At 43.0% G+C, this 27659-nt stretch overlaps 1 protein-coding gene across 3 annotated transcripts; it reads left to right on the forward strand.

Moving 5' to 3' along the window:
• The first annotated feature begins 799 nt into the window (after positions 1–799).
• Positions 800–25747, forward strand: TTC4 (tetratricopeptide repeat domain 4). 3 transcript variants are annotated; one of them, XM_082688543.1, is made up of 11 exons: positions 803–998; positions 1596–1713; positions 2467–2628; positions 6061–6138; positions 7801–7925; positions 17711–17797; positions 19795–19861; positions 19967–20012; positions 20636–20717; positions 22176–22258; positions 24554–25747. In XM_082688543.1, exons 1-11 carry the CDS (start codon positions 888–890, stop codon positions 24654–24656), a joined length of 1062 nt encoding a protein of 353 aa, XP_082544669.1. In that variant the 5' UTR covers positions 803–887; the 3' UTR covers positions 24657–25747. The 3 variants fall into 3 exon arrangements, 2 of the variants coding, with proteins under 2 accessions (XP_082544668.1, XP_082544669.1); XM_082688542.1 differs by having other exon boundaries at positions 800–998; positions 19795–20012; XR_014299996.1 differs by having other exon boundaries at positions 19795–20012; positions 22176–23451; positions 23686–25747.
• Positions 25748–27659: the final 1912 nt, after the last annotated feature.

The raw sequence follows: 27659 nt of genomic DNA on the forward strand, positions 1-27659 counted from the left end.
TTGCTAGAAAGCATGTACACCCCGTTTAAGCCGCACCCCTCCCCCCAGTAGAGACATCTGGATGGCTCAGTCAGTTGGGTCTCTAACCTTTTTTTTTTTTTTTTTTAAGATTATTTATTTATTTATTTATTTGGGAGAGAGAGAGAGAGAGAGCGATCGCGACAGACCGGGTCTCTAACTCTTGATTTCAGTTCAGGTCATGACCTCAGGATCCTGAGTTGAGCCCCTCACCTGGCTCCCTGCTTAGCCTGGGCTCGGCTTGGGACCCCCCTCTCCTTCTGCCCCTCCCCGCTGCACACTTCTGCGCGCACGCTCTTTCTCTCCATCTCAAAATAAATCTTAAAAAATAAATAAAAACTTTTCCTCCGATAGCTTTTGCTAGCACCTAACAGCCTCTTGTATCTTCTGTGTTTACTGTCTCTTCCACTATCTTTTTTTAAAATTTTTTTATTTTTTATAAACATATATTTTTATCCCCAGGGGTACAGGTCTGTGAATCGCCAGGTTTTATCACCTCCTGGAGAGTGGGGTTTGATCTGCTTTGGCGACCACCATAGGCCTGAACACACAGGGAGCTTGGGAAACATGTATTGACTGGCTGAACAAATGAGTGAACGAAGCGATAGTGGGGCATTTTGGGACGCTGGGTTAACCCACCACCCCAAAACCTCGGGGGCGGGGCGGCCTCCAGGAAGGGGAGGGCGGGGCCGGGGAAGTACTGGGCGGGGCGGGGAGGAGTCGCTCGGCCGGGCCCCAAAAGGGGCGGAACCCGAGGCGCACCGGCGGGCGCGCCCGGGAGGATTGAGGAAAACGCACCCGCGCAGCCGGAAGTGGACGGGCAGTTCTCGCCGCCGGAACCGTGGCGGCAGGGCTGAGGAGGGGTTGTCATGGAGGTGCCCGAGCCAGACGCTGCCGGCGACGATGCCATGGACTCGTTCCTGGAAAAGTTCCAGAGCCAGCCTTACCATGGCGGCTTCCACGAGGACCAGTGGGAGGAGGTGGGCGGCCTGGGGCCCCGCACGTGTGTGGCTGCGTCATCGCGACCGCCGGGGCTGGCTGACAGGCGACTCCCGCGTCCGCGACCCCCACCGCGGGCCTGCCCGGGGATAGGTGGTTTCTACCTGGGAGTGTTGGAAACTAGGACCCGGGGTTTGGGGGGCCGTCTTCGCGGCCAGTACCTTTAGGAGGGCGGGTTTTGGAGTGAGACCTGTGCCTCCAGCACTTGCTGGCCCAGTTGCTTAACTTCTCTGAGCCCGTGTCCCATTTGTTAACATTTCCCTAACTAGAGCCACAGTCTTGTGGGATCGCGGCGGGAGTGAAGGGATACGGTGGATGAAGTATCTGGAACCTAAAGATCGCTCAGTTCGTGGTGACTCCCACCGCCCTCGTGAGATTGTGAGCCCCAGAAGAATCGTTAGAGATCTTTACCTGCGCTCGCCTCTTACACGTGGGAAACTGAGGCGTGGAGAGGGAGCGAGCGAGCTAATGATGACTTGCAGAGCATGAGGAGTCAGAAAACGTTGATAGAGAGATATGGAATTGGATCTGCCCTGTGCAGTCTTATTCCTGTAGTTCCTTCTTCTCTTCAACTCCAGGAATTTGAGAAGGTCCCCCTGTTTATGAAGAAGGCGCCATCTGAAATTGATCCCAAGGAGAATCCTGACTTGGCTTGCCTCCAGTCCATTATTTTTGACGAAGAGCGATCTCCAGAAGGTATCTTACAGGAGTCTAATACTTGTTTTGTGTCTCCATTAAATTGAGATAAAGAGCGAGTCAGAAAGTTTCTGATAGCAAGTAGTTAGCCTGGGCTCATTGGGCACTATTCCACATACGCTACCCCCCCCCCCCAATGCTAGGCTTTGGGGATAAAGGGATGAATAAGATTGCCCTCAAAGGTCTCATGCTGCAGTGGATAGCCATATTGTTCTGTGTGTATGTGATAAGTGCCCACATGTGGCTATGGACTAGGTGCCGAGGGAACACTGAAGAGGGGGAGGTACCAGTGGGCTAACAATGGATTAGAAATTTGAACTGATTCTTAACAATTTTATAGGCGCTTACTAAGGTGAAGAGAGGGAAATTTGCATTCCAGGGAATAAAATATAAGCAAAAACAAAAGTGTAAAAAATTACAAAAGTGTAATTTCCCTCCATTTCTTCAGTTATTAAAAAAAAAAAGTCCTTCAAATGGTAGGATAAATATACTTTTTTTTTCTTTATGCATCTTTTTATTTATTTATTTTTTTGGCAAGTGTCTAATTATCTACCTTGTAAGATACTTGGAATTGATTGTAGCATTAAATACACATGACTTTGCTTTTCCATGTTGATACCTATAGGATTAATTTTTGAGTTTTATTTTTTTTAATTTGGTTTATCATATGTAACATTATTGTATGATTTAGGATATATTTTTAATGAGACTTAAAAAAAATAGGAAAATGATTATTTATTCTCTTCTTTGCAGAACAGGCCAAGACTTATAAGGATGAGGGCAATGATTACTTTAAAGAAAAAGACTATAAAAAAGCTGTGATTTCGTATACTGAAGGATTAAAGAAGAAATGCACAGACCCTGATTTGAATGCTGTCCTTTATACCAACCGGGCAGCAGCACAGTACTATCTAGGTAATTTATTCTGTTATTTGGTGCTTTCTAAAGGATTAACTTATGGTAAAAGTCATTATTATGGCCAGTGCAAAGTTTAAGAATGTCACAAAACGAGCTGCTTAATCCAGAAAGGTAAGCTAGATTACTCTAGTTGAACACTGATCTTCCAGGTAGACTGGGTGAAAAGGGAAACTAGAGAGATTGTGTAATTCTTGCTATCTGAACCAAATGAGTGACATACTTAATATATGAACTGGTATGATCTGAGATTTTTTTTTTAGCCCAAATGCTTCTCTCTAAAAAAACGTGTTTTTGTTTTTTGTTTTGGCCATTTACCCTCTTCTGAAGGATGCTAGAAGGACTCAAGCAAAGAGGCTTTTGTGTGAGAGAAACTATCTTAAAGGAGAATTTTCTTTTTCTTTTTTTTTAAAGATTATTTATTTATATATTTATTTGACAGACACCATAAGTATGTAGAGAGGCAGACAGAGAAAGAGAGAGGAAGAAGCAGGCTCCTGGCTGAGCAGAGAGCCCGATGTGGGGCTCGATCCCAGGACCCTGGGATCGTGACCTGAGCCGAAAGGCAGAGGCTTTAACCCACTGAGCCATCCAGGCGCCCCATTAAAGGGAGAATTTTCAAAGAGTATTCTCTGGGACCTGAAGTGAAAAATATTCTTTGGACAGTGCTGCTGCTTTGTTGGAGATTGCAGTGCACAGTGTGTTAAAGATGCAAGATGACCTGCAGCAAAGAACTTTATCATTCTTAAGTTTTGTAAGCCCCCTTTTCAGGTATCACTTACTAACACGCAGGACTCTTCTGCAGACGGGACTTTGGGAAACACTTGTTATTAAAGAGACCTGGGGCCTCTGAAGGGCTGGTAGAGAATAAGCCTTGCAGTCTAGCTGGGATGAGTCTGCTGGGCCTCATCACCTTTTGAGCAGTGTTTCTCCCCAACCGTAGTCTGTTCCAACTGTTGTCTCCTTTAGCATGTTTCGTTATAAAATTCCAAATACTAAGAGTGGTATAGAACTTTAGAGATTATTTGGGCCAACCAACCCCCTTATTTTATATACGTCCAGAGAGGGACCCTCTGATGAGTACTGGAACATGAACTAAAAACTGTTCTAACTTCTGGAGGAATACATTTTCTTCAGCAGATGAACTTGAGTTCTTGTTCTGTGCTAGTGGTGTCGAAGAGAGGAGTAAGATCTGGTTCTTTTCTGGAAGGAGTTTCATTTGTTTACTTAGTCAGTAAATATATATAAAGCATTTACTGTGTGCTAGGCATTGCACCGTGAGCAGCAGCTGCATAGTTCCTGTCTTTGGAGAACTTTAGGGCTAATCAGACCAGAAGAAGCACCTGGCAACAAGAAAACCATGTGTGTGTGATGTCAGAGAGCAGAGGCATAATCATCACAGTCATTCTTTAAATGAGATCTCACTGGTACAGCTTACAGAGCACTTTCACATTTGTTATTCCTCTTGACCTCATAGCAACTAGGTAAGGTAGGTGAGGTTAACAGCTTTATCGCCAGGTAGTAGAACATGGAACTGTAGCAGAGTACTCAGTCAGTTTAGTAAAATGAACTGTCTGAGGCTGCACAGTGGTAGGATTAGTATAGAATCAGGTCTGATTTGAAGTGCACTAACTGGAAGTCACCTTTACCCGCACTTCAAGAAGTACCCAGTGCTGTCAGTTCCTTAGTCCTTTGAGTTTCTGCAGTTCAGCTTGTCAGCTTTGGGGCTTTCCCTCTGCTGGCTTAGAATTCAGTTTTCTTAGGCCTGATTCGTCTAACCATTGTCCTTTTGTTCTCGAGCTTTAAAATGTGCTCTGTGTTCTTACTCTTGTCTCCGTGGGTTTATGGCACTTTGAGGGAAAGGGGGAGAGTAGTGGAGGTTTAGTTAAATCCCTATATTCGATCACCACCCTTAACCAGAGGTCTTTGGATCTCTTATATACATTTTTTTCCATAGTTAATATCATGCTGTCCTTCCAATTTTGTATTCAGTTCCTTTCACTTAATTTTATAACATGAACAGTTAAACCTGTCATTAAAAATATTTGTGAATATTGTTTTAAAAGCTACATAAAGTTGCATCATTTGGACATACCAGTGTTTACACAGGTGGTATTGAGTATATAGCTGCTTTTAGGTTTTTTAAAATAATGCAGTAATGAACACAGTTGGTAGTTAAGTTTTCCCACAAATCCTGATTATTCTTAAAGCCAAAGCCAGATTTGGCAAACTGGCTCCCAGGCCACATCTGGATCCTTGGCCTCCTGTGAGCTAAAAATGTCTTATGTTTTTAAAGGATTGTAAAAGAAAGAATGTGTAACAGACCGTATGTGGCCTGTAAAGCCTGAAGTATTTACTGTATGGCCCTTTACAGAAAAATTTTGCTGACCTCTGCACTAGATTTTTAGAAGTGAAAGTAATGGGAAAATACCAAATATTTAAAAGTGGAAATCTCCTTTATGCCCTTCCAGTTTGGATAACAGTATGTATGATAGCACACATTTTTTTTTTTTTTTTTTAAGATTTTATTTAAGAGAGAGTGAGTACGAGGTGGGGAGGGGCAGAGGGAGAAGGAGAAGCAGACTCCCCACATTAAGCAGGGAGCCTGACTTGGGGCTCCATCCCAGGACCCTGAGCAGAAGGCAGACACTTTACTGACTGAGCCTCCCAGATTGCCCTACACATTTTTTTTTAAAATGCATTTACAAATATATATGTGTGTGTGCATATGTTGGTATATTTAGATTGGTTTGTTTTACAAAAAATATTAATACTTTATAGTAGAACAACCAGTTAAAACAGTATTGCACAGGCATCCTATCATACCTTTTATGTGCACATATAAATCACCCTTTTTAATGGTTGTATAGTATTTAGTAGTGTGGATTTACCAGAGTTCTTTAATTGTTACTGCATTGAGGATATTTAGGGTATCACCAGCATTTCATAATTCACAAATAAAACTAATGCTGCAGTTGACATGCTTTTACATTTATCCTTGCATGTTTGTCCAATTATTTTTATGGATGAGTTGTTAGAAGAATATTTTTGGGTCAGAGTATACGCAGAAATGCATGCTAATTTGCTCTTTTATTTACCCATAAGAGTGCCCCTTTCCCATGTTTTCACCCATCCTGGATATTACCTGTTTTTAATTTCTACCAGTTCCATGTTAATTTTAATTTCTTCAGTCACTGGTGATGTTGAGCATCTTTTCATGGGCGTGCTAGCCATTTACAGTTCCATGGACTTCCAGTGTAACAAGTATTTCTAGACTTGATGAGCACAACTATATATTTTTTTAAAAAACTGTTGCACTCTGATGTATATTTCTCCAAGACTATACAGAAATGTCTGTGTCTCTACAAATGAAATTTTGCAAATATTCTGACCTCAGTCTTGTTTTCTCTTTTACTAAATGGTGCCTGTTAGGCAATTTTCGTTCTGCTCTCAATGATGTGACGGCTGCCAGAAAGCTAAAACCCTGCCACCTCAAAGCAATAGTAAGAGGTAAGTATTGTAGAACCACAGTATGATTGTCTTTACGGAAAAGTTGCCACTCATTGCACTGAAAGTTGAGGCATTTTAAGCTTTGATATTAAGGTGCTAAGATACTATTGAAGTCACCTTATTTTTGCAGTCTTGATATTAAGTTACTGGTCCTTATCAATGATCACATGTCATTTAAAAAAAAATTTCCCAGAGAATAATAAAACCCTTTATATTTTAAGAATTTGTGGAGAAATTGAAACTCCTCATTTTAAATTAGTAATAAAATTAATTAAAGTAATTCCAAAAGCCACATTCTAATTTTTTTTTTCCAAATTATCTGTTTGAAAGGTGAGATCTTCAAATGCCATGTTAATTAAAAGATAAGTTATGGGACCTTTGCTGATAACTTTGATGCTGAGCTGTTCCCAGATTATATTTTCTTTTGTGGTCTGACCTTTCTATGTAATAATAGTGCTTATATTACTTTTATACTTTACCTTTTCTTTGAGATGCTCAGAGGTGCTTAGTAAACTTTAATTTATTCACCACATATTTATCTTCCTTATACTTCCATGATCGACTGTTTTATCATAAGTCAAATGCTTTACCAAAGTTAATGAATTTTTAGGTATGTATAGTTAGGGGCTGGTATAGGTAGATCCATGTCCCTCAGCTGTAGGGAAAGAAGGTACTGTTCAAAGATGGCAACTGGGGCTCCTGGGTGGCTCAGTGGGTTAAGCCTCTGCCTTCGGCTCAGGTCATGACCCCAGGGCCCTGGGATCGAGCCCCGCATCAGGCTTCCTGCTCAGCTGAGAGCCTGCTTCTCCTTTTCCCTCTGCCTGCCTCTCTGCCTATTTGTGCTATCTCTCTGTCAAATAAATAAATTAAATCTTCAAAGATTGGCAACTAAAGTCATTGTAGTCCTATGGAATTGGAACAAGCTGGAGTCTATAAATCTTGAATTGTTAGTTTTACTTCAGCATGTGACCTTGGCAAGACACCCACTCTGAGTGTCAGTGGGTGTCTGGAAGATGAGGTTGGATTCTCTTGACATCTAAGCCCTTACAGTTCTGATATTTGGAAATTCTGCGGGAAATCTAAAGAGGCTTACTGGAGAACAACAGAAGTGGTGAGAGGAGAGGCAGGTTAACCTGGAAGCCATTAGGAACAATTTTAGAAGAGACCTAATGTCTTTGGTCTTGCTATTGCTTTGATGAATGGTTGAGGTCAATTCTGTTTTCTCTCTCTATTTAAATATCATCTGAGATGAACTTTGTTCTCATTTGCAGATGAGGAACCTAAAGCTCAGAGTTGCTCAGTGTTTTATGTAATGTCTAGTTGGTAAAGAGTAGAGCCAGGTTTCCAGCTCAAATCTGTCTGACTCTAAACCCTGTGCACTTTGTCATTAAGTTGTAGCCTTCCCTACTTTAAAAGTTGTTAATGACAGGGAGGCTTACAGGAGTTTTAAGCTGAATGGGCCCTAGAGATCTTTCTGATCTAAGATAAGTAAAATATTCTTCCTTGTCTGGGGAATGCAGTAGAAGGGGCTTTAAACATCTGTTTCTCTTCAGAATGCTGACTGGTAGCTGGTGGAGTTTGGGGAGGGCGGCTGGTTCCTGCTCAAGGGGAGCTCTTTCCATGCATATTGTCCACGTATTCTAAAGGTTCTGGGTTCTACAGGTGCCTTATGCCATCTGGAACTGAAAAACTTTGCTGAGGCTGTTAACTGGTGTGATGAAGGGCTGCAGATAGATGCCAGAGAGAAGAAGCTTCTGGAAATGAGGGCTAAAGCAGACAAGCTGAAGGTTGGTGGCAAAATCATTAGCCAATTGGCATTTGTTACTTAGCATTGATTTATTAGTATTTCCCAAATTGTGTCTTTTGGCTCATTGTCAGTTTTTTCTTTTTTAAAAACAAAACCCAAAACTATTCCCTACCTTTGGAACTCTGGAGGACACAGACAAAGACATAAATAAATAGTTACAATGTGACAGAAGCAAGCAAGAATATATAGTAATACAGTAATAGTATCTAACTTTGCCCTGGACAAGGGCAGGGCAGAGGTCCTGGTAGCAGAGAAGGTTTGCTGAAAGAGGTGATGTCTGTGTCTAATCTCTTGAAGACTGAGCGAGAGTGTACTCCACTGGAGAGTGGAATAAGGATTAGAGAACATTCCAGACAGGAGAAAGCATAACCATCAGCAAGTCCTTGATATTTCTAAAACTCAAACCCCTCTTCGAAAATAGTGAATGTAATATATGCCTCAAAGGTTTTTATGAGGATTAAATGAGAATGTGTGTGTGTGTGTTAGTACATTTCTTGACTTACAGTAAGGAGTTGATAAATCCATAGCTATTGTGATTTGAATAAATGAGAAATAGCATAAGGCTGCAATAATACAGTCTGCACACTGTGTAAATCTCTCTAAAGAGAGGAGAGGAAATGACAGAAACATTTTAACAGTGGCACCCAGGTGGCTCAGTCTGTTAAGGGTCTGACTCTTGATTTCGGCTTCGGCAGTGATCTTAGGGTACTGGGATTGAGCCCTGTGTCGGGCTTCCCACTCAGCAGGGAGTCTGCTTGTCTCCTCCCTCTGCTCCTGCTCATGCGTGCACACACACACACACACCCTGTCTCTTAAATAAATCTTTAAAAAGAAAAAAATTGGGCGCCTGGGTGGCTCAGTTGGTTAAGCAACTGCCTCCGGCTCAGGTCACGGTCCTGGAGTCCAGGGATCGAGTCCCGCATCAGGCTCCCAGCTCCATGGGGAGTCTGCTTCTCCCTCTGACCTTCTCGCCTCTCATGCTCTCTCTCACTGTCTCTCTCTCAAATAAATAAATAAAATCTTTAAAAAAAGAAAAAAAATTAAACCCCGAAGCTTCTACAGTATTGTGTAATTCCCAGCTTTAAGATTTGTATAACTCGTGATGAAATGCATATGTACATAGTAGCAGCACTGATGATAAAACAATAACAAGAGAATACCAGCAGTACCAAAACTAACGTCCAGCATTTAGATAGTGTTCACTGTGTGTATCTTCAAGGTGCTATTTAAAAATCTTCACTTCCATGAATTCATTTAAACCATACAACAACCCTGTAAGGTAGGAACTATTCTAATTCACTTTGTAGAAGTGAGGAAGCTAAACACAGAGAGATCAGGAAGCTGCCTGAGTCACATAGCTGTGGTTAAGCTGGGTGTCAGAACAGGCAGTCTGGCTCTGGAATCTGTGTGCTTAGTCCCTATGCAGTGCTGCCTTACATGTCTATTCAGAAAGCCAGAACTAGACTTCAGATCTGATTCCTGGTCTAGGTCTGTCTTCATTGCTTATACTAGGGAAGGGGAATTTTCAGTGCTGTGGAAGCCTGCAGCTCTCCCTGCAAAGGGGTAGGTTTTAGTCAGAAGTCACTCTGGTCATATAAAATGGTAGAAAGAGTAGGTAATTTGTTGACTCACATGGCTCAGTAACAGAATTCTGAGCCTAGATAACTGGTGAGCCAGAATTTCTAAAAGTGGTATATATAGGAGAGAATGTCTAGAGAGCTACTGAAGAAGGACATAGCCAAGTTAATCCACAGAAGAACCCTTAGTGGACCTAAATGAAAGCTTGCGGATCCTGTAGCACAGGTGCAGTTCTTTGGTTCTTGTTTCTATAGATATCTTTTTAAAATTTAAATTCAGTTAATAACATATAATGTATTATTGGTTTCAGAGGTAGATGTCAGTGATTCAGCGGTCTTACATGATACCCAGTGCTCATTACATCACAAGCCCTCCTTAATGTCCCATCACTCAGTTACCCCATCCCACCAGCAGCCCTCAGTTGTTTACTGCGATGAACAGTCTCTTATGGTTTGTCTCCCTCTCTGATTTTGTCTTGTTTTACTTTTTTCCTCTCTTCCCTTACGATCCTCTGTTTTGTTTCTTAAATTCCACATATGAATGAACTCATGATAATTGTCTTTCTCTGATTGACTTACTTCACTTAGCATTATACCCCCTAGTTCCATCCACATCATTGCAAACAGCAAGATTTCTTTTTTTTTTTTGGTGGCTGAGTAGTATTCCATTGCATATATACTACATCTTCTTCTTCTTCTTTTTTTTAAAGATTTCATTTATTTGACAGAAAGAGACATTGTGAGAGAGGGGAACACAAGCAGAGGGAGTAGGAGAGGGAGAAGCAGGCTTCTTGTCAAGCAGGGAGCCCGTTGTGGGGCTCAATCCCAGGACCCCAGGATCATGCCCTGAGCCAAAGGCAGATGTCCAACAACAGAGCCACCTAGGACCCCTCCCCTTTTTAAAGATTTATTGTCAAAGAGAGTGAGCAGGCAAGCGTGTGTGCACATGAGAGCATAGCAGGGGGAGCAGCAGGCAGAGGGAGAAGTAGGCTCCCTGCTGAGCAGGGAGCCCGGTGCAGGACTCAGTCTCAGGACCCTGGGATCATGACCTGAGCCAAAGGCAGACACTTCAACAACTGAGTATCTGGGCTCATTCTATAGTTTGGCTGTTGTGGACATTGCTGCTATAAACATTGGGGTGTAGGTGTCCCTTTGGATCACGAAATTTCTATCTTTGGGGTAAATACCCAGTAGTGCAAGTACTGGGTCGTAGGGTAGTTCTATTTTCAACTTTCTGAGGAACCTCCATACTGTTTTTCAGAGTGGTTGCACCAGCTTGCATTCCCACCAACCAATAGTGCAAGAGGATTCCCCTTTCTCCGCATCCTTGCCAACATCTGTTGTTTCCTGATTCGTTAATTTTAGCCATTCTAACTGGTGTGAGGTGATATCTCATTGTGGTTTTGATTTATATTCCATGATACAGGCACACAGTTAAAGAAAGATATCAGGGCCCAGAAGCCTGACACTGGGCATGGGTGACATTGCTGGCTGAGTGTAAGTTTTATTCTATATCTGAGTATAAACTGATACTGGATTCCTATGTGCTTGGCTTGTGTAAGCAATGGATCTCCGGTGACTATATTAAAATCCAACAAAACAGCCATCAAGGCAGTGAACATTACCAGAAATAAAGCATGGCTTTATTAAATGATAAAAGGGTCAGCCTATTAAGAAGACTTAACAGTTCTAAATATGCATTATCTAATAACAGAACTTCAAAATGTAATAAGCAAAAAAATTGAGGGAGACAAATCTACAAATAGATGTGGATGTCAACATCCCTTTCAGTAATTGATAGAACAAGTAGATAAATCAGCAGAGAGAAGGGACATCAGCAAAAATGGCCAAATAAAGATCTAAAATTCTTTATTTCATAAAGTCTATGGAAAACTGGCAAAAATGCTCAGAGTCACTAACTTTTTTCAGAGCTCTGAAATGAGCCAAAGGTTTATAGCAATCTGGGAAGTGTGTATTCTAGAAAAATAGCTGAACCTTTATAAGCATAGCAAGTTTTGTGACATTTTAACTTGCCCTGTCCCCTTCTCCTCCCTCCCTGGTACCACAGTAGCCTTGAAAGAATCGTGGTGAAAATGAGTAGTCCAGCAGCCATCAGAAGAGGCAGACTATATTAGAGGTTGTTCAAAGCCCCATTCCCAGAGAATTGCCATTATTGGACCATCTGGGTGGTCTCCTAGAAGACCTCACTCACAAGGCAGATTATAGTTAACTCATCTTGGAGCTATACCAGTATGAAAAGCTTTTTGTTGGGGGAGGGAGTGTGGCTGGGAAGGAGGGATGTGTCAAAAACAGAAGCAGTTATTTAAAATTGCAGCTGCCTGAGATAGTGGATGCCGGGGCAAACAGTAGGCTTAGCAGAATATTTAAAAGGAAAAGCTGGGGGGAATGAGATTCTTCAGGGACTTTGAAAAGCTCCAGCATATTCCTGGAGTAAGGTCCCATGTGCATCCAGGGCTATGCATGTGCTCAGGAAGGATCTAAGAAGGCCCTAAGCTCTGACCTCTGGCTGACTTGGAGGCTCTGTGGAAGCAGTAAGTGAAGGCTGAGGCTGAAGTGTAAATTGTTAGGGTGAGTGTTGAAGGTGTGCCGCAAGACACACAAGAGAGCCCCTCAGCTAAGAGTGGGAGACTTTGGCTTCAGGCATTTAGGGAAATCTGCGTAATCATTAGCTGACCACTAAGCTACATGTTTTAAGGACTTTATTGGTTACGTAAAACCAAATACAGGCTTTACAGAATTAGTTTAGGAAAGTAAACAGTGACAACAGCAATATCTGACACTGGAGAAGAAAGAGGAAGAATCCAGTTTCTAGAGTTGCCACATTGTATTATTTTAAATGTCTGGTTTTCAGTACAAAATTACAAGACATGCAAAGAAGTAAGAAAGTATGACCCATACCCAGGAAAAAAAAAATCAATAGAAAATGTCCCTGAGGAAGCCCAGACATGAGACTTAGAAGACAAAGACTTTAAACCACACTTTGAAATATGTTCTAGGAAGAAAGAAAGCAATGTCTAAAGAACTAAAAAAATATGAGAATGATGACTTACCAAATAGAGACTGTCAGTAAACTGAAAAAGAATCAAATGGAAGTTCTGTAGTTGAAAAGTGTAGTAACTGAAAAGTTCATGTAAGGGTTCAAGAACAGAACTGTGAAGATAGATCAGTTGTGATTACCCAGTGTTAGGAAGAGAGAAAGAAGAATTAAGAAACATTGGGAGAGGGATGTCTGGGTGGCTCAGTCAGTTGGGCATCTGACTTTTGATATCAGCTCAGGTTATGATCTCAGGGTCATGGAATTGAGCCCTATATCAGACTCTACACTCGGAGGGGAGTCTCCTTGAGATTCTCCTCTTTCTCTCTCTTTGCCCCTCCCAACATACCCATGTTCTCTCCTTCTCTCTTTCTTTAAAAGTAAATAAATAAATCTTTTTTAAAAAGAAAAAGAAACATGAAGAGAGACTGAGGAACCTGTGGGATGCCAGCAAGTATCATCATAGATATGGGAGTCCCAGGAGAGGAAAAGAAAAAGGGACAAGAGTATATATGAAGAGATAATAGCTGAAAACTTTTCAGATTTGATTTAAAAAAACAATAATCTACCCTTCAAAGAAACTTAACAAACTCTAAGTAGGAGATACTTGAAGAAATCTACACTCAGACGCATTATAAACTGTTGAAAGTCATACATAAAGAAGTTAAAAGCATCGAGAGAGAAGAGACTCTTCACGTACAAGAGAGCCTCAATAAAAGTAACATCTGAGGGATGCCTGGGTGGATCAGTAGGTTGAGCACCCAACTCTTGATTTTGGCTCAGGATGTGATCAGGGTTGTGAGATCAAGCCCTGTGTAGGGCTCTGTATTGGACGTGGAGCCTGTTTAAGATTTTCTCTGACCCTCTCCCTCTGCTCCCCCAAAAGTAGCAGCTGATTTCTCATCAGAAGCCATGGGACCTGAAGGGCCATGGGTTGACATTAGGAGTGCTGAAAAAAAGATTGTCAACTAAGAAGCCTATATTCAGCAAACCTATCCTCCAAAAATAGACAGGAAAAGTAAAACTTTAGGTGCAAATGATATGATCTTGTATATAGAAAATTCTAAGAAATCCACCAAAAAATCCTATTAGAATTAATAGATTAGTAAACTGGTATGATAGATTAATATACAAGACCCAGTTGTATTCTATAGACTTTTAGTGAACATTTCAAATATGAAAACAATTTCATTTATAATAGCATCTAAAAGAATAACATATTTAGGCATAAATTTAACAGTAGTAGCATAAGACTTATAATCTGAAAATACAAAACATTGCCGAAAGAAATTAAGTCTAAAAATATGGGAAGACATCATGGATCAGATCTTAATATGGTTAAGATGAAAGTGCTCCCCAAATTGGTATATAGATTCAACTCAGTCTGCATCAAATTTCCAATTGGCTGCTTTGCAGAATATTGATCAACTGATTCTAATATTCATATGTAAATTGAAGGGACCCAGGATAGCCAAAACAATCCTTAAAAAAAAAAAAAAAATAGAGGACTCACACTTCCCAGTTTCAAATGTTACTGTAGAGCTATAGTAATCAAGACATCGTGGTACTGGCAGAAGGGGATAGACTTACAGATTAGTGCAGTAGAATTGAGAGCTCAGAAATAAACCCTCATATTTATAGACAGTTGATTTTCAGCAAGGGTACCTAGACCATTCAATGGGGAAAGAATAGTCTTCCATATCAGCACAAAAAGCATGCATTTGGACCCCTACCTCGTATACATACAAAATGGATCAAAGACCTAAATGGAAGAGCAAAGCTATAATAAAACTCTTCAAAGAAAATGTTGGCATTAATCTTCATGGCCTTGGATTAGGCATGGTTTCTTAGATATAAAACAAAAAGCACAAGAAACAAAAAAGGTAAACTGGACTTCATCAAAAGTAAAAACTTCTGCTTCAAAGGCTATCATTATTAAATGAAAAGACAGCCCACAGGGTGGGAGAGTATACATCATAAATCTGTTCTGGGAGTTTTATCTAGAATGTATAAAGAACTCTTAATATCTCAATAATTAAAAGAACACCTTTTTTATTTTTTATTTTTTTAAAGATTTTATTTTTATTTATTTGACAGAGAAATCACAAGTAGGCAGAGAGGCAGGCAGAGAGAGGGGGAAGCAGACTCCCTGCTGAGCAGAGAGCCTAATGCGGGGCTCAATCCCAGGGCCCTGAGATTATGAACTGAGCCTAAGGCAGAGGCTTAACCCACTGAGCCACTCAGGCGCCCCAAGACAATGCCATTTTTTAGATGGTCAAAGGATGTGAACAAATGTTTCTCCAGAGGATACACAAATGGCCAAAAGGCACATGGAAGATGCTTAACATTCTTAGTAGGGAGATGTAAATCAAAACCACAGTGAGATACTATTTCATACTAAGATGGTTATAATTTTTTTTCAAAGGAAAATAACAAATATTGAGACGGATGTGGAGAAATGGAAACCATCACATGTTGCTGGTGAGAATGTAAAATGACAGCCACTATAGAGAACAGTTTTGACAGGGGCGCCTGGGTGTCTCAGTCATTTAAGCATCTGCGTTCTGCTCAGGACATGATCCCAGGGGCCTGGGATTGAGCCCCACATTAGGCTCCCTGCTCATCGGGGAGTCTGCTTCTCCCTCTGCCCCTCCTCCTGCTCATGCTTTCTCTCCCTCTCTCTCAATAAATAAAATATTAAAAAAAAAAACAACATTTTAATGGTTCCTCAAAAAATTAACCACAGGGACGCCTGGGTGGCTCAGTTGGTTAAGCAGCTGCCTTTGGCTCAGGTCATGATCCCAGTGTCTTGGGATCGAGTCCCACATCAGGCTCCTTGCTGAGCAAGGAGCCTGCTTCTCCCTCTGCCTGCCATTCTGTTTGCCTGTGCTCGCTCTCTCCCCTCTCTCTCTCTGATAAATAAATAAAAAATCTTAAAAAAAAAAAATTTAACCACAAAATTAACATATGAACCAGCACCTCTACTTTTAGGTTTATACCCAAAGAAATTGGAACAAAGTATTAAAATAAATACTTGCACAGGAGTTTTCTTTCTTTCTTTCTTTCTTTTTAAAAAAGATTTTACTTATTTATTTGAGAGAGAATGAGAGAGCATGAGAGGGGAGAAGTCGGAGGCAGAAGCAGACCCCTACACTAGTTTTCATAGCAACACTGTTTATAATGGCTGAAAAGTAGAAATGATCTAAATGTCCATCAACTGATGATAAATACAGTGTGGTATGTTCATACAATGGAATTTTATTCAGCCATAAAGGAGAATGAAGTATGGTACAGATAGCAGTGTAGATGAACCTCAGAAACATTTATGGTAAGTGAAAGAAGCCAGATATAAAAGATCACATATTGTATGACTATATATATCAAATATCCAAAATAGGCAAATCTGTAGTGACAGAGAGCAGGTTAGTGGTTGCCAGGGGTTGGGGACGGTGGGAAGTGCGGAGGTGTTTAGCTAAGAGAAATGGATGCTCATAAAAAGACTTGTATAAGAACAGTCACAACCTATTTTATTCAGAGTGATCCAGAAACAACTCTTGTGTCTATCCAACAACAGGAAGAAGATAAACAAAGTGTGATATTCATACAGTGGGACATTAGTTGGTAATAAAAAAACCTATCAGTGATGGGATAGGAGGGAGCATGTGGGAGCTTTCTAGGGGATAGAAGTGTCCATCTTGATTGAAATGTTGGGTACTCAAGGTTGGGTACCCTTGTCTAAACTCATTGAACTATACACTTAAAATCTATAAATTATTCCTCAACAAAATTGATTTTCTTTTAAAAGGGCAGCAGACTTCGCAGTTCAGGGCTCCTCTGACCTGGTGGTCATTCTACTTTATGTGGCTGCCAAGACTCCAAACTTCATATGAGACTTCATAAGCCATGTCACTCACATGTATAGTGTAAATCAGAGTAAAACAACAGGGACAGAGTCTGTATCGTTCTTAATCATTCTCTAGTATGGAGCAGACACTGCGGTCAGATGTAGCTCAACTGTGAAGGTAGAATTGGACATGGTTTTTAGTGGTATCAATGGGGTGGAGTACTCTGGTTAGCGTAATCAGACTTCCCAACAGCAGAAGGCAGTTTTGCAGCTCTGTTGGCAGACTGGATTGGAGGAGGAATGGACAAGAGTTATCAGTCATTGTCGCCCTGAAAGGGTAGACTTTTTTCATGAGAAATAGAAGATCTGTGTTAGCCTTTGTGAGGCTTTTGTGGGAAGGATGAGGGATGGCTGGTACTGTAGTTTAGATCAGACTTGGGGTCAGTCAGCAAACTGACCCCAAGGCCAAATCCAGCCCGTGGCTTGTTTTTATACATTCTGTGTACTAAAGATGTTTTTCACATTTTTAAAGAGTTATAAACAACTAAAGAAGGTAGATAATATGCAACAGAGAGCATACATGGTCTGGAAAGCCTAAAAATACTAATCTCTAGAAAATGTCTCTAAAAAAAAAAAAATCTCTAGAAAAAGTTTGCTGACCTCTGTTAATCTATGATCCTGAGGGTAAGAGCAGAATCAACTACTTTGGGGCAGATTTGCAGGAAAAGGAAATCTAAATTATATTTCTGCCAGATTAAGTAGAGTGATAATGTTTTTCTCTCATGGATTGTAATTGGCAAAGGGCAGAGCCTCTGATAAGTTCTTACCCTGGATTTTTCCAGTATTTCCTATACTCCAGCCATTCCAGAGAAGTTGAAATACCCAATAGACCCTGATGTCAGTCCCTCTGCTGAGAATGACTTTCTCCATCTGGTGGAATGTTCTGTGTCCATCTAAACCTACCTCCTCAGTGGAGCAGGGTCACTCCACTCTATTTTATAGTACTGGATTCACATCAGCAGGGTAATACATAACAGGTATTTCATTGTTTGTCCCTCTCAGTAGACTGAGCAACGTGTGTATGAGAACTATACATTTTTAAATTTCTGCTGCCATGAGTTCTGGCATTAGGTGTGTTCTCTTAAAATGTTAATTGAACTGACTCAGGCCGTTGATATTGCTTGACATGGGAACCTGGGTTGGACAGATACTGGAGACTAAGAAGCAGGCTGGGGTGACAGAAGGGGTAACAAGCTCCTGCCACTGATGGGTCTGAATTTCATTTTTAGAGAACTGAGCAGAGGGATATCAGGAAAGCAAAGCTGAAAGAAAAGAAGGAGCAGAATCAGAATGAGGCTTTACTTCAGGCCATCGAGGTGAGTTCTCAAACCTCAGGCCCATATGGTCTTGCTAATCCTCAAGCTTGTTAGGAACCTGTCTTGGGATGCTTTACCTGAATGAGTCTGTTCATTTTCTTTTTGGTTTGGTGAAGCAGTGTGCTGAAGGGGCTCTGGAATCAGACCCCCTGAGTTCAGTCAGCCTTCCTGCTTGTGTATATATGTTGATCTCAGGTAAGCATTATTTAGTCTTCACAGTGGCCTTCTGAGGTAGATCTTCTAGCTTCTGATTTGCTAGGTGGTGATGTGGTCTCAGGGAGGTGAAGAAACCTCACACAGCTAATGTGTATCAGAGGCAGGTCCTTCCTCTTAGCTACTGCATCCTGAAAAAATCTGAATTTTTAGGATGTTGCTTCTTTAACAACAATAAAAATTCGACCCACTCATTTCTTCCCTGCATTATAAATGGATGTAGTCTGAGCCAGATCTTATTTTTACCTGGATACTGGATACCCGGCAAGGCATTTGTGGAGCTCTGGCTTGCTTGGTCTTCACAAAGGATAAGACACCTGCCATGAGTTTGGAGAGTGGGTTCTTGGTTTCATTCTTTGTTGAGTCAGATTATGCACCATTTAAGTTACTTGTTGACTTTGAGAACTTCACACTACCAAGATGGACTCCACTAGTGCCTCCCCATAACAATCTGTAACTCCTGTTAACAGATTAAGCAGGATGGAATACTCCACAGATTCTCCTGCTAATCCCCACTCACAGTGAGAGATTTGATCATTTTCTAAAATGTAGAATATTGGAATGCCCATTTGCATACAGGCCTGATTTGACTCTCCCCTTTAACTTGATCCTGCATCTCCCCTTTAGTTTGATCCTGCATCTCAAGCTTCAGTGTACATAAGAATTACTCTAACAGTTGTATGTACAGACCATATTCTACTGATGGTTTAAAGCAGGAGCCAGTGGATCACAGCCCTGCCTATTTGTTTATATGTTACTTATGGCTATTTTCACACTATGGTGGCAGAGTCAAGTAGTTAATTTCAGCAGAGGCCATTTGGCTCACAAAGCCTAAAATATTTCTCCCTGACCCTTTAAGGGAAAGTTTGCCAGCCCCTGATTTAGGAGGTATCAAAAGTAATTCTATTTTTTATTTTTTTAAAGATTTTATTCATTTATTTGACAGACAGAGATCACAAGCAGGCAGAGAGGCAGGCAGAGAGAGGGTGGGGGGGAAGCAGGCTCTCCGCCAAGCAGAGAGCCCAACGTGGGGCTTGATCCTAGGACCCTAGGATCATGACCTGAGCCAAAGGCAGAGGCTTTAACTCACTGAGCCACCCAAGCACCCCATCAAAAATAATTTTAGAGTGCATGTAACTTTCCCCTCTTGTGCTAGCCTCCACACACCTACATAAAGAGACAACTCTTCTATTCAGACGTTTGATTTATCTTTATTTCCATGAGACAGTCAAGATTAGGTCAATATGTATTATTTTTAGTATTCCATGTCCTAGCTAAACCAACACACTTGCCATTTTTTAATATGCTACACTCTTGATCTTTTCTTTGCCTTTGCATATGCTGTTCCTTGGAGGTGGAATGCCTTTCCATCCTCTCCCCACTCCTCCAACTTCTCTGCCTTTCATAGTTATTGCTCAAGGCCCAGCATTCCCCAGTCTTCTCCAGCCCCCAGGCAGAATTAATTATTGATGGTCTGCACTTCTGCACTCCACTTCCTCTCACCTTATATTGTATTTATATCCATAGCTGTTTGCCCACTAGACCATGAGTGGGGTCTTAAGGGCAAGAACCATGTCTAGCTTCTTTCTGTGACACAAGGTCCAGTATGTGGTAGAATCCTGGTGAAGGTGAGTTATCCCTGCTGTGCCGAGCCTCTGGGGTAATGAAGACGAGTTGTGTAGAGCTAGCTTCGGGGGGCTCACAGTATGGTGATTTCCCTGCTGTTGAAATGGTCTTGCATCCTTCCACACAATAAGGTTTATATATTTCTGTTTTTAATCCAGGCTAGGAACATCAAGCTAATCTCTGAAGTTGCTGATCAGGATGATGATTCAGACTCTGAAGGTCTAGGTGAGCTTTTCCTGGGTGGGCTCAGCTCGGCGAACCCTTACGGAGCCAGGCTGAATGTTGATGAGCAGGGCAGGTTAAGCTGGCCCGTGCTCCTTCTGTACCCAGAGCATGCCCAGTCGGACTTCATCGCTGCTTTTCACGAGGACTCCAGGTACTTACTTGCCCAAGACCCCTCTGTTCTTGCTGACATGCTCTTTCCTTGCTGTCCCTCAGGAGAGGGACAAGTGGATTTTTGGTTGAGGAGGGAAGAGAATAGAGGGTTAACAGTCTGGTTTGGCATAATCTCTCTATCCTGATTTCTCCTTTTACTAACTATAACTACCTTTGCAATGACAGACACAAGTCTCACCATCATCCTGACTGGGATAGTAAGTAGAGCACCACAGTCCTGTTTGTCAAACAGTGACACATATCTCTAGTGAGATACAAAGTCATTCTAGGTAGTATATGCATAGTAATTGAAGTGTCTATTTATTAGAAAAAATATAACTAGCAGTTTAATGTGTGATTCCATAGGGTTAATGCTTAGAATGTTACTCATTGTAAGGAATGTTAAGCCTAAGTCAGTTTAAAGAAAATTATTGTCATAATAGGACAAGTAATACACATTTACATTTTGGCTTAAACCAGATGGTTTTGGCTCGAAATGGCTTAGGCCTGTATTTCATGTTTTGTACATTGTTGATAGCAATCTGAATGGGTGTCCAGGGACTGTGATGTTGGAAAATAGATCATGAATTATTAATACTCAGAAAGTACATGTTATATCCTTAGGTTTATTGATCATCTAATGGTGATGTTTGGTGAAACGCCCTCTTGGGATTTAGAGCAGAAATACTGCCCTGATAATTTAGAGGTAAGAGATGTTTTACCTTTTTCCTAGATGGGATATTTTTTGCAGGGATGGGGTGGGGGGGCAAGTTTCTATTGCTTTTAAAAAAAAATTGTGTCTGGGTGGCTTCGTGGGTTAAGCATCTGCCTTTTGCTTGGGTCATGATCCCAGTGTCCTGGGATCGAGCCCCATGTTGGTTTCCCAGCTTGGTAGGGAGCCTGTTTCTCCACCTCCTTCTCCCCCTGCTTATGCTTGCACATACTCTCCCGCTCTCAAATAAATAAATAAATAAAATCTTTCAAAAAAATAGTGTCAAATGATACAGAACATAAAATCTGCTATTTGAACCATTGCATCTGTAGGATTAAGTACACTCATGTGGTTGTACAGCCATTCCCGCTCTTCATCTCCACTTCATCATCCCAAACTGAAACTCTGCACCCATGAAACAGTAACTTCATTCTCTCCTCCCTACAACCCCTGGCAGCCACCATTCTACTTGCTCTCTCTATGAATGAGACTACTCTAGGAACCTCATTTAAGTGGAACCATCTACTGTGTCTTTTTGTATCTGGCTTTTTTCACTTCGCTTGATGTCTAAAAGTTTCATCCGTATTGCAGCCTGTGTCAGAATTTCCTTTTTAAGGCTGAATAGTATTCCATTATTCCATTGTTGGGACCTTTTTTTTTTTTTTTTAAATCACAGCTTACAGTACAAAGACTTTCTCTTTTAGTAACCATTTGAGAGTAAGATGCCAACTGATGCCACATTGCCCCTGAATACTTCAGTGTCAGTTTCCTACAAACAAGGATATTTTCCTTCATAATCCCAACTTTGAAAATTAGGAAATTGGCTTTGTACCATCTAAGTCTCAGACCCTGTATCAGCTGTCCCCTCACAAGAATACTTGTCTCAACCACATGGGCTCTGACATCTCATCGTGGATAGCCATTCTACCAGGTAACCCTTATCACCTGGCTTATGCTGGCCAGCTTCCAGCAAGGCTGCCCTCCAGTGACCAGGCTCTGACACCTTCACTCTCTGCCAGCCCTTCTGTATGGACATCTTCCTCACCCTGCGTGGGCTTCGACACCTGCACAGGGCCATCATCCTTCTCATCCTCGGGCTCTTCCCCTGCTTTGGACCTCCGTAGCTGCCTCTACATCTAAGGGGTCTAGGACTGAATCGCTAGGGAAGGGAAGGCTCACAGGCCTGGGTTTGAATCTTGGCTCCTCTGTTTGCTAGCTGGGTGTTACTGGTGAGTTATTCCCCTTCTCTGAGCCTTCTTTCTATCTTTGGAAATGGATCCCATAATACCTTTCTTAGTATGGGGGGTGAGGACTGAGTGCTTTATATTCCACAATTCTATAAAGGACTCATTGCCATCTTTTTAGCTTTTCCCTAGACTTGGCCTCAACATGCATAGTGCTGCTGAGGCCCTATATTTGTGTCTGTTTCCTGTTCCTCTGTTATTCTTGCAGATCTACTTTGAGGGTGGAGCGGGGACAGAACTCTACCGGGTGCCTCCCAAGAGCACGCTGCTGCATGTGCTGCAGCACCCCAGGTGAGCCACCTTCACGAGGCTGAGCAGACCAGGGAAGATGCTCAGGTGCCATCCCAGTGGTACAGCCAGGGTCTCATTCCACTGCTGATGGGTTGCCTTGTATGCCCCTCCCTTTCGCCCTAGACACAAAACTGTGAGATGGCAACCATGGCATCTGGCCCAGGTCATTGGCCAAACAGCCTTCAGTATGACTCAGCATGTCACGATGCAGCTAGGAAACCCTCAGATGGGGAGAAGTGATGGGGCTGGTCTGAGACGGGACAAGCTGTCTGGCTGTTGGACCTTAAACCTGGCACTCCTGTTTCTTATTGTGCGTGTGTCTCCTGATATTGTTATATGGAAAGAACATTGGTTTGTGAAGTCAGATGCCATCATTTACTGGCTGTGCGACTGTAAGCACATACTGCCTCCCTGGGGAGGTTTCCTCATCTTTTGGATAGGAATACTAATTCTTGCCTGCATTTTTCTCAGGTGTTTGAGAGCCAGTGAGAGAGTAGGAGTCCGAGTGCTTTTGTAAACTGTAAAGGCCAGTCTTGTTATAAGAGTGCATCTTAGTTAGTACCTGTGGCAGCCCAGCTGGATTTGGCTTTTTGGCTTTTTGTTCACCTTTGGGGTATTCCTGGACCATAACGGAATCCCCTCAGTAGATTTGTAAGTTGACTCTTTGACTCTTTTTCCCTAAGCTTTGAGCAAAGCAAATGCTCTTGCATTTAGGTTAAAGGAGTCTGATGTGTTGGGCATGAGGGTGGTTGGGCATGGCGGGGAAGAGGCTGGAGACCTGGGCTAGGGCCATTCATGAAAGCTTGAACGCCCTGCTCAGGAGCATACTTCATCCTGATAGTGGTATGTGGAGCCCCAGAGGACATGTAGGTAAAATTTACAGAGTAGTATACAGATTTTACATGTACGAGTTGATGATGAGGCATGAGGTAAGGGGCAGATTGGCGAGAGATTTCAGAGGTAGATCGGATGGGAATTGGTGATGTGGTGACTGACTTGGTAGGCGGTCCAGCTGGTCATGATGCTTCTGCTTTGGCTTATCAGGCAGGAGGGGTAGATTTCTTCAGATATGATTGATGACTTTTCTTAGTGTTTTTTTCTGGCACTAAATCTCTTTGTCTCCAGGCAAATTTTTAGCTATTCATTTTTTCCATTATTAGCAGATTATTACCACAGTTCTTTAAAGGCCTGAGGTCCGGGACGCCTGGGTGGCTCAGTTGGTTAAGCAGCTGCCTTGGGCTCAGGTCATGATCCCAGCGTCCTGGGATCGAGTCCCACATCAGGCTCCTTGCTCCACAGGGAGCCTGCTTCTCCCTCTGACTCTGCCTTGCACTCTGTCTGCCTGTGCTTGCTCTCTCTCTCTCTGATAAATAAATAAATAAAATCTTTTAAAAAAAAATAAATAAATAAAAAAATAAAGGCCTGAGGTCCACTCTCCCCATCTCCAGAAAATGGGGGAGAAATCTAAAAAGTAGATCTGTGGAGGAAAGCCAGTTTCATGCTTCTCAGAAAATGTAAACGCTGTTGAAAATGTTTACTTTTTAAATAACGGGCATAGGTAAGAGGCTGCTCAGGACAGGATTCTGGCAACTTAAGACCTTGAACTGAGTGGAGCTAAGATACAGCCACCCCCCCCCCCCCAAGCACATTGGGTGATGCTAACACTCCTCAGTCTGGGAAGCCAAGGCCTGCCCACCTCTCCAGTCTGCCCCACCATACCTGCTTTATGCCCAACAACAGCAAATGCTCTGGTGCCCCGTACCTCCTTGCTTTTGCTCCCCCTGCCTCATCACTACTCCTGTTCTAAATTAAAGTCAAGATGGATAAGGCATCTGCCAGGAAGCTTTTCTTGATTCCCCTTTCCTGTAGAGGGAATCATGCCCTAAGGCTGTACCTCACAAATGCTTCTACAGTTGTTTTTGCTATCACTAATTGATTATTTATCTCCTTTCCCTCAGGACTTGAAAGCAGGAATGAAGGTTTTTGTTTGTTTTTAGCAAGGGGCCCAAGTTACCCTGGGCACACACTGTTGAATGAATGAAAGGATAAGGGAGGGAGGAATGAATGAATGGATGTTCTTAAAGTTTGATTTCATGTTTAGCCACAGACATGATGTTACAGGACAGGTCCAAATGCATTTGCCAGATATGTAAACAACCGAACAAATAAATGTGCTAAACTGACATTTTAATGTTGACTTACATCCAAAGGTTCACCTTGAATGTGGCTGGGTGGGTGCATGGATGATTAAGACTGCAGTTCAGTTAACCCGTTCTTCTGTTGTGTTCATTGCAGGTACTTTGTAAAAGCCCTGACACCAGCATTTCTGGTTTGTGTAGGAACCTCTGCTTTTTGTAGGAATTACCTTCAGGGGAGAAAGGTGCACCAAGTAAAGTAACCAAGCCAGGCGGAGCCAGGCTCCCTGGATCTCCTCCTTCATTCACCTCTGCCTGGAATCAGCTCAGGCTATGTCACCACCGTGGGGACAGGGGTAGGGGAGAGCTGCTGACTTCCCTAAACTGCATTCTCTCCAGTCAAAGTGCCAGGCTCCAGCTGGTTTCCACTCTCTTCTGTTGATACAAGATTCTGTACCTCTGTCATGACATGCCTGGACTCACTGTGAGCTGTGTTACCACCAGCCTCTATCTCTGAAGAGACCATCGTACAGTTAACACAGCATCTGACCTGAGGAAGTCCTGGCCTTTGTTGGACACGGACTCGGGATCTAGGTCCACGGTTCTGGCTGGACCTTTGTGGTATTAGATGCTTCAGAAAAGCTACCCCTCAAACCACATGTATACACAAACCATACAAATAATTTTAAGATATTCAGGCTGAGGAACTCAAGCCTCCAGGTGTCTTATGAGCAGAGAGGCTTGCTCTGTGGGGATACTAGATATCCTTGGAGTGACATGAGGTCAGAAAAGCTGTCTTATGTTTCTGCACCCACAAAGACCTATAAACCGGGATCTTGCAAAACCCCTAACAAGTTTACCAGTTCACGTGATCTGTGTAATAGGGAAAACTGACAGACTTGGATGGTAAACTCTTGAGTTCCTCTCTAGTTTTCACATTTTAGGATTTTTGGCAGTTGAGTCATTGTCACAGGTTGTATTTTTGTGTGCAGCTGTTCGCTCCTTCCTAGAGGATAGTTTATATCCTTACCTGTAGCCATGGGCCTGCTTGCAGTATCCACCCCATCCCACCGGGGAGGCAAAGGGACGGGGGTGGACACGTCTAGATGGGAAGTTGGGGAGCATTGGGTGATGAGTTTATGCTTTTCCTCTTGCCCTGGGAACACATCTCCCAGCTGGCAACTGTCCCATCAGCCTGGGTGCCAGAATGGTAAGACACATGGAGCAGGTATGAAGGAGCTGACCTGCAACCATTGATCGTAACAAGAATGAGAAATAAATGAGATTTGGGGGTTATTAACTGTGTCAAATCTAAGTAATACATCATTAAACCGAAACCAGCTGCTGTCCTTCAGATGGACTAATTTGAGGTTTTGTGCATGTGCTTCACTGTCTTTGGAGGGCAGCTCGCTGTGGTATATTAACAAAAGAGCCACGCAGCTTTCCTTCCAGATGCAGTGTCTGCATGTGGCTTGTGGCCCAGGAAGCTGAAGTCCCACCCCGACTCTCGCCTGGCTTAGGCCGTATCCAGGCCATTTGCTTTCCCAGCTAGAGACTTGCTGCTTGGTTATCTTTGTAAGAACCTAGCCCTCTGTATGAAGCCAGTTTGCTAGCAGCAACCCTGGCGGCCAGTGCAGGGTTCCATGGAGCAACGCCCTCACTGACCTGGGGCAGAGTGGGTCCCGGTATGCCACCTCACTCATCTGGGAAGCAGACAGCTTACTCAGCTCTTTCCTGGAAACCCCTGAGAAACCAAGTTCTGGGACTTCATCCCCACCACCCAGTCCTTTCCTTAATAGCCTTCTGGCTGGCCCAGTTATCAATCAGCTTTAAGCCCTGCCCTTCTGGCTAGGGTGGGCAAAAGCAGAAAGGGGAGGAGCGACTTACCATGGCAGACCGCAGACCACAGCCGGGACCTTGGCGGCTGCTGACCTGCTATGCCCGTGAGAACAGACTACTCGGAGCCTCCCTCTAAAGGAGTCATGGCACCCACCTGACAGGCTTGTCCACAGCACTTCTGTGCAGATCAGCAGCGTCAGACCAGCCATTCTCAGTAGGGGTGACTTGCACCCCAGGGCACACCTGCCAATATCTGGAGACATTTTTGGTTGTCACAACTTGGTGGGATGCCAGTGGCATGTATGGGTAGAGGCCAGGGATGTTGCTAAGTAGTCTAGAGTGCACAGGACAGCCCCCACAATGAAGCATCATCTGCCAAACCACCAATAATGCTGAGTTTGAGAAACATTGCACAAAACCTTCCAGAAGGCAAGCTCTCAGTTGGCAGAGGCCAGATGGAGATTTGTCTTAGTGTCTAGTCCGACTAGACACACAGTCAGTGTGACATAGGGAGCTGTGTGTGTGCTGATGAGTGGATGGATGAATAAATGAAGAAAGGAACTAATGAATGAAGAAAAGCAAATCTGCACACACAAGCATCAGCAACATTTCTGGGCTCAAACCCATGTGCCTGCCTTGCACCCTCCCCAAGGCGGCTTCTGGCCTCCCTGGCCCATGGACCCTACCTTCTCTGACCTGTGCCATCCTCTCTAAGGGAGTGGGAGAGCACAAACTTAGGAGGTGGCCACAGAGGCTAGGACTAGAGCCTGGTTGAAGTTAGGAGCAGGTGTCCCACTGGCCCAGATAATAACTGTTCCTTCTCCCCCCTACAGGCAGGGGGATCCCAGGCAGCAGCAGGTGGCCTGCCCCTACCTGGAAAACAAGCAGAACCGAGTCAGAGCTCTTACAAAGACTCAACCATCTGCCACCTCGTTTTACAGATGAGGAAACAGGACCAGAGGGAAGGAGGAGCAAGGCCTAGGCATTAGCATTCACATCCTGGATTTGAGGCAGAGTCTTTCCCATGAACTGGGGACACCTTCTCCTCACAGGGCTGGCATGTAGGGACATGTTCCCCTCACAGGGACACAGGTGGGACCATCAAACTTCTGTGTGGTTACCTCTGTGGATTTGGGGTGGCAGTTGGAGACCTAGGGTGGGTGGGGGGCAAGATCCCTTTAAGCTACCCTGAAACACCATTGGCAGGTATACAAGGGCAGGCAGGGAATGGAGAGAAATTAAGTGGCTCTCACCACGGAGTTATGGTGCTGGACAAACCATGTACCCAGATTCTTTTACTTCATCACAAGGACCATGTGGCTTAGGTCTACGATCCCAATTTTATAAAGGAGATGGGGCCACATGGTCTCACCACTAGTGAGTGTCAGAGCCAGGATTTGAACCCAAGCAGCTCCCTCCAGAGGGAA

Source organism: Mustela nivalis, assembly GCF_964662115.1.
Source record: "Mustela nivalis genome assembly, chromosome: 10".
Taxonomy (NCBI): domain Eukaryota; kingdom Metazoa; phylum Chordata; class Mammalia; order Carnivora; family Mustelidae; genus Mustela; species Mustela nivalis.

Bases quoted from the DNA above. Each gene is read 5' to 3' on its own strand.
- TTC4 (XM_082688542.1), top strand. From the start codon at position 888: ATGGAGGTGCCCGAGCCAGACGCTGCCGGCGACGATGCCATGGACTCG. The intron at 1,714-2,466 runs GTATCTTACAGG...TCTTCTTTGCAG, and splicing joins CGAAGAGCGATCTCCAGAAG to AACAGGCCAAGACTTATAAG. The intron at 17,798-19,794 runs GTGAGTTCTCAA...TTTTTAATCCAG, and splicing joins CTTTACTTCAGGCCATCGAG to GCTAGGAACATCAAGCTAAT.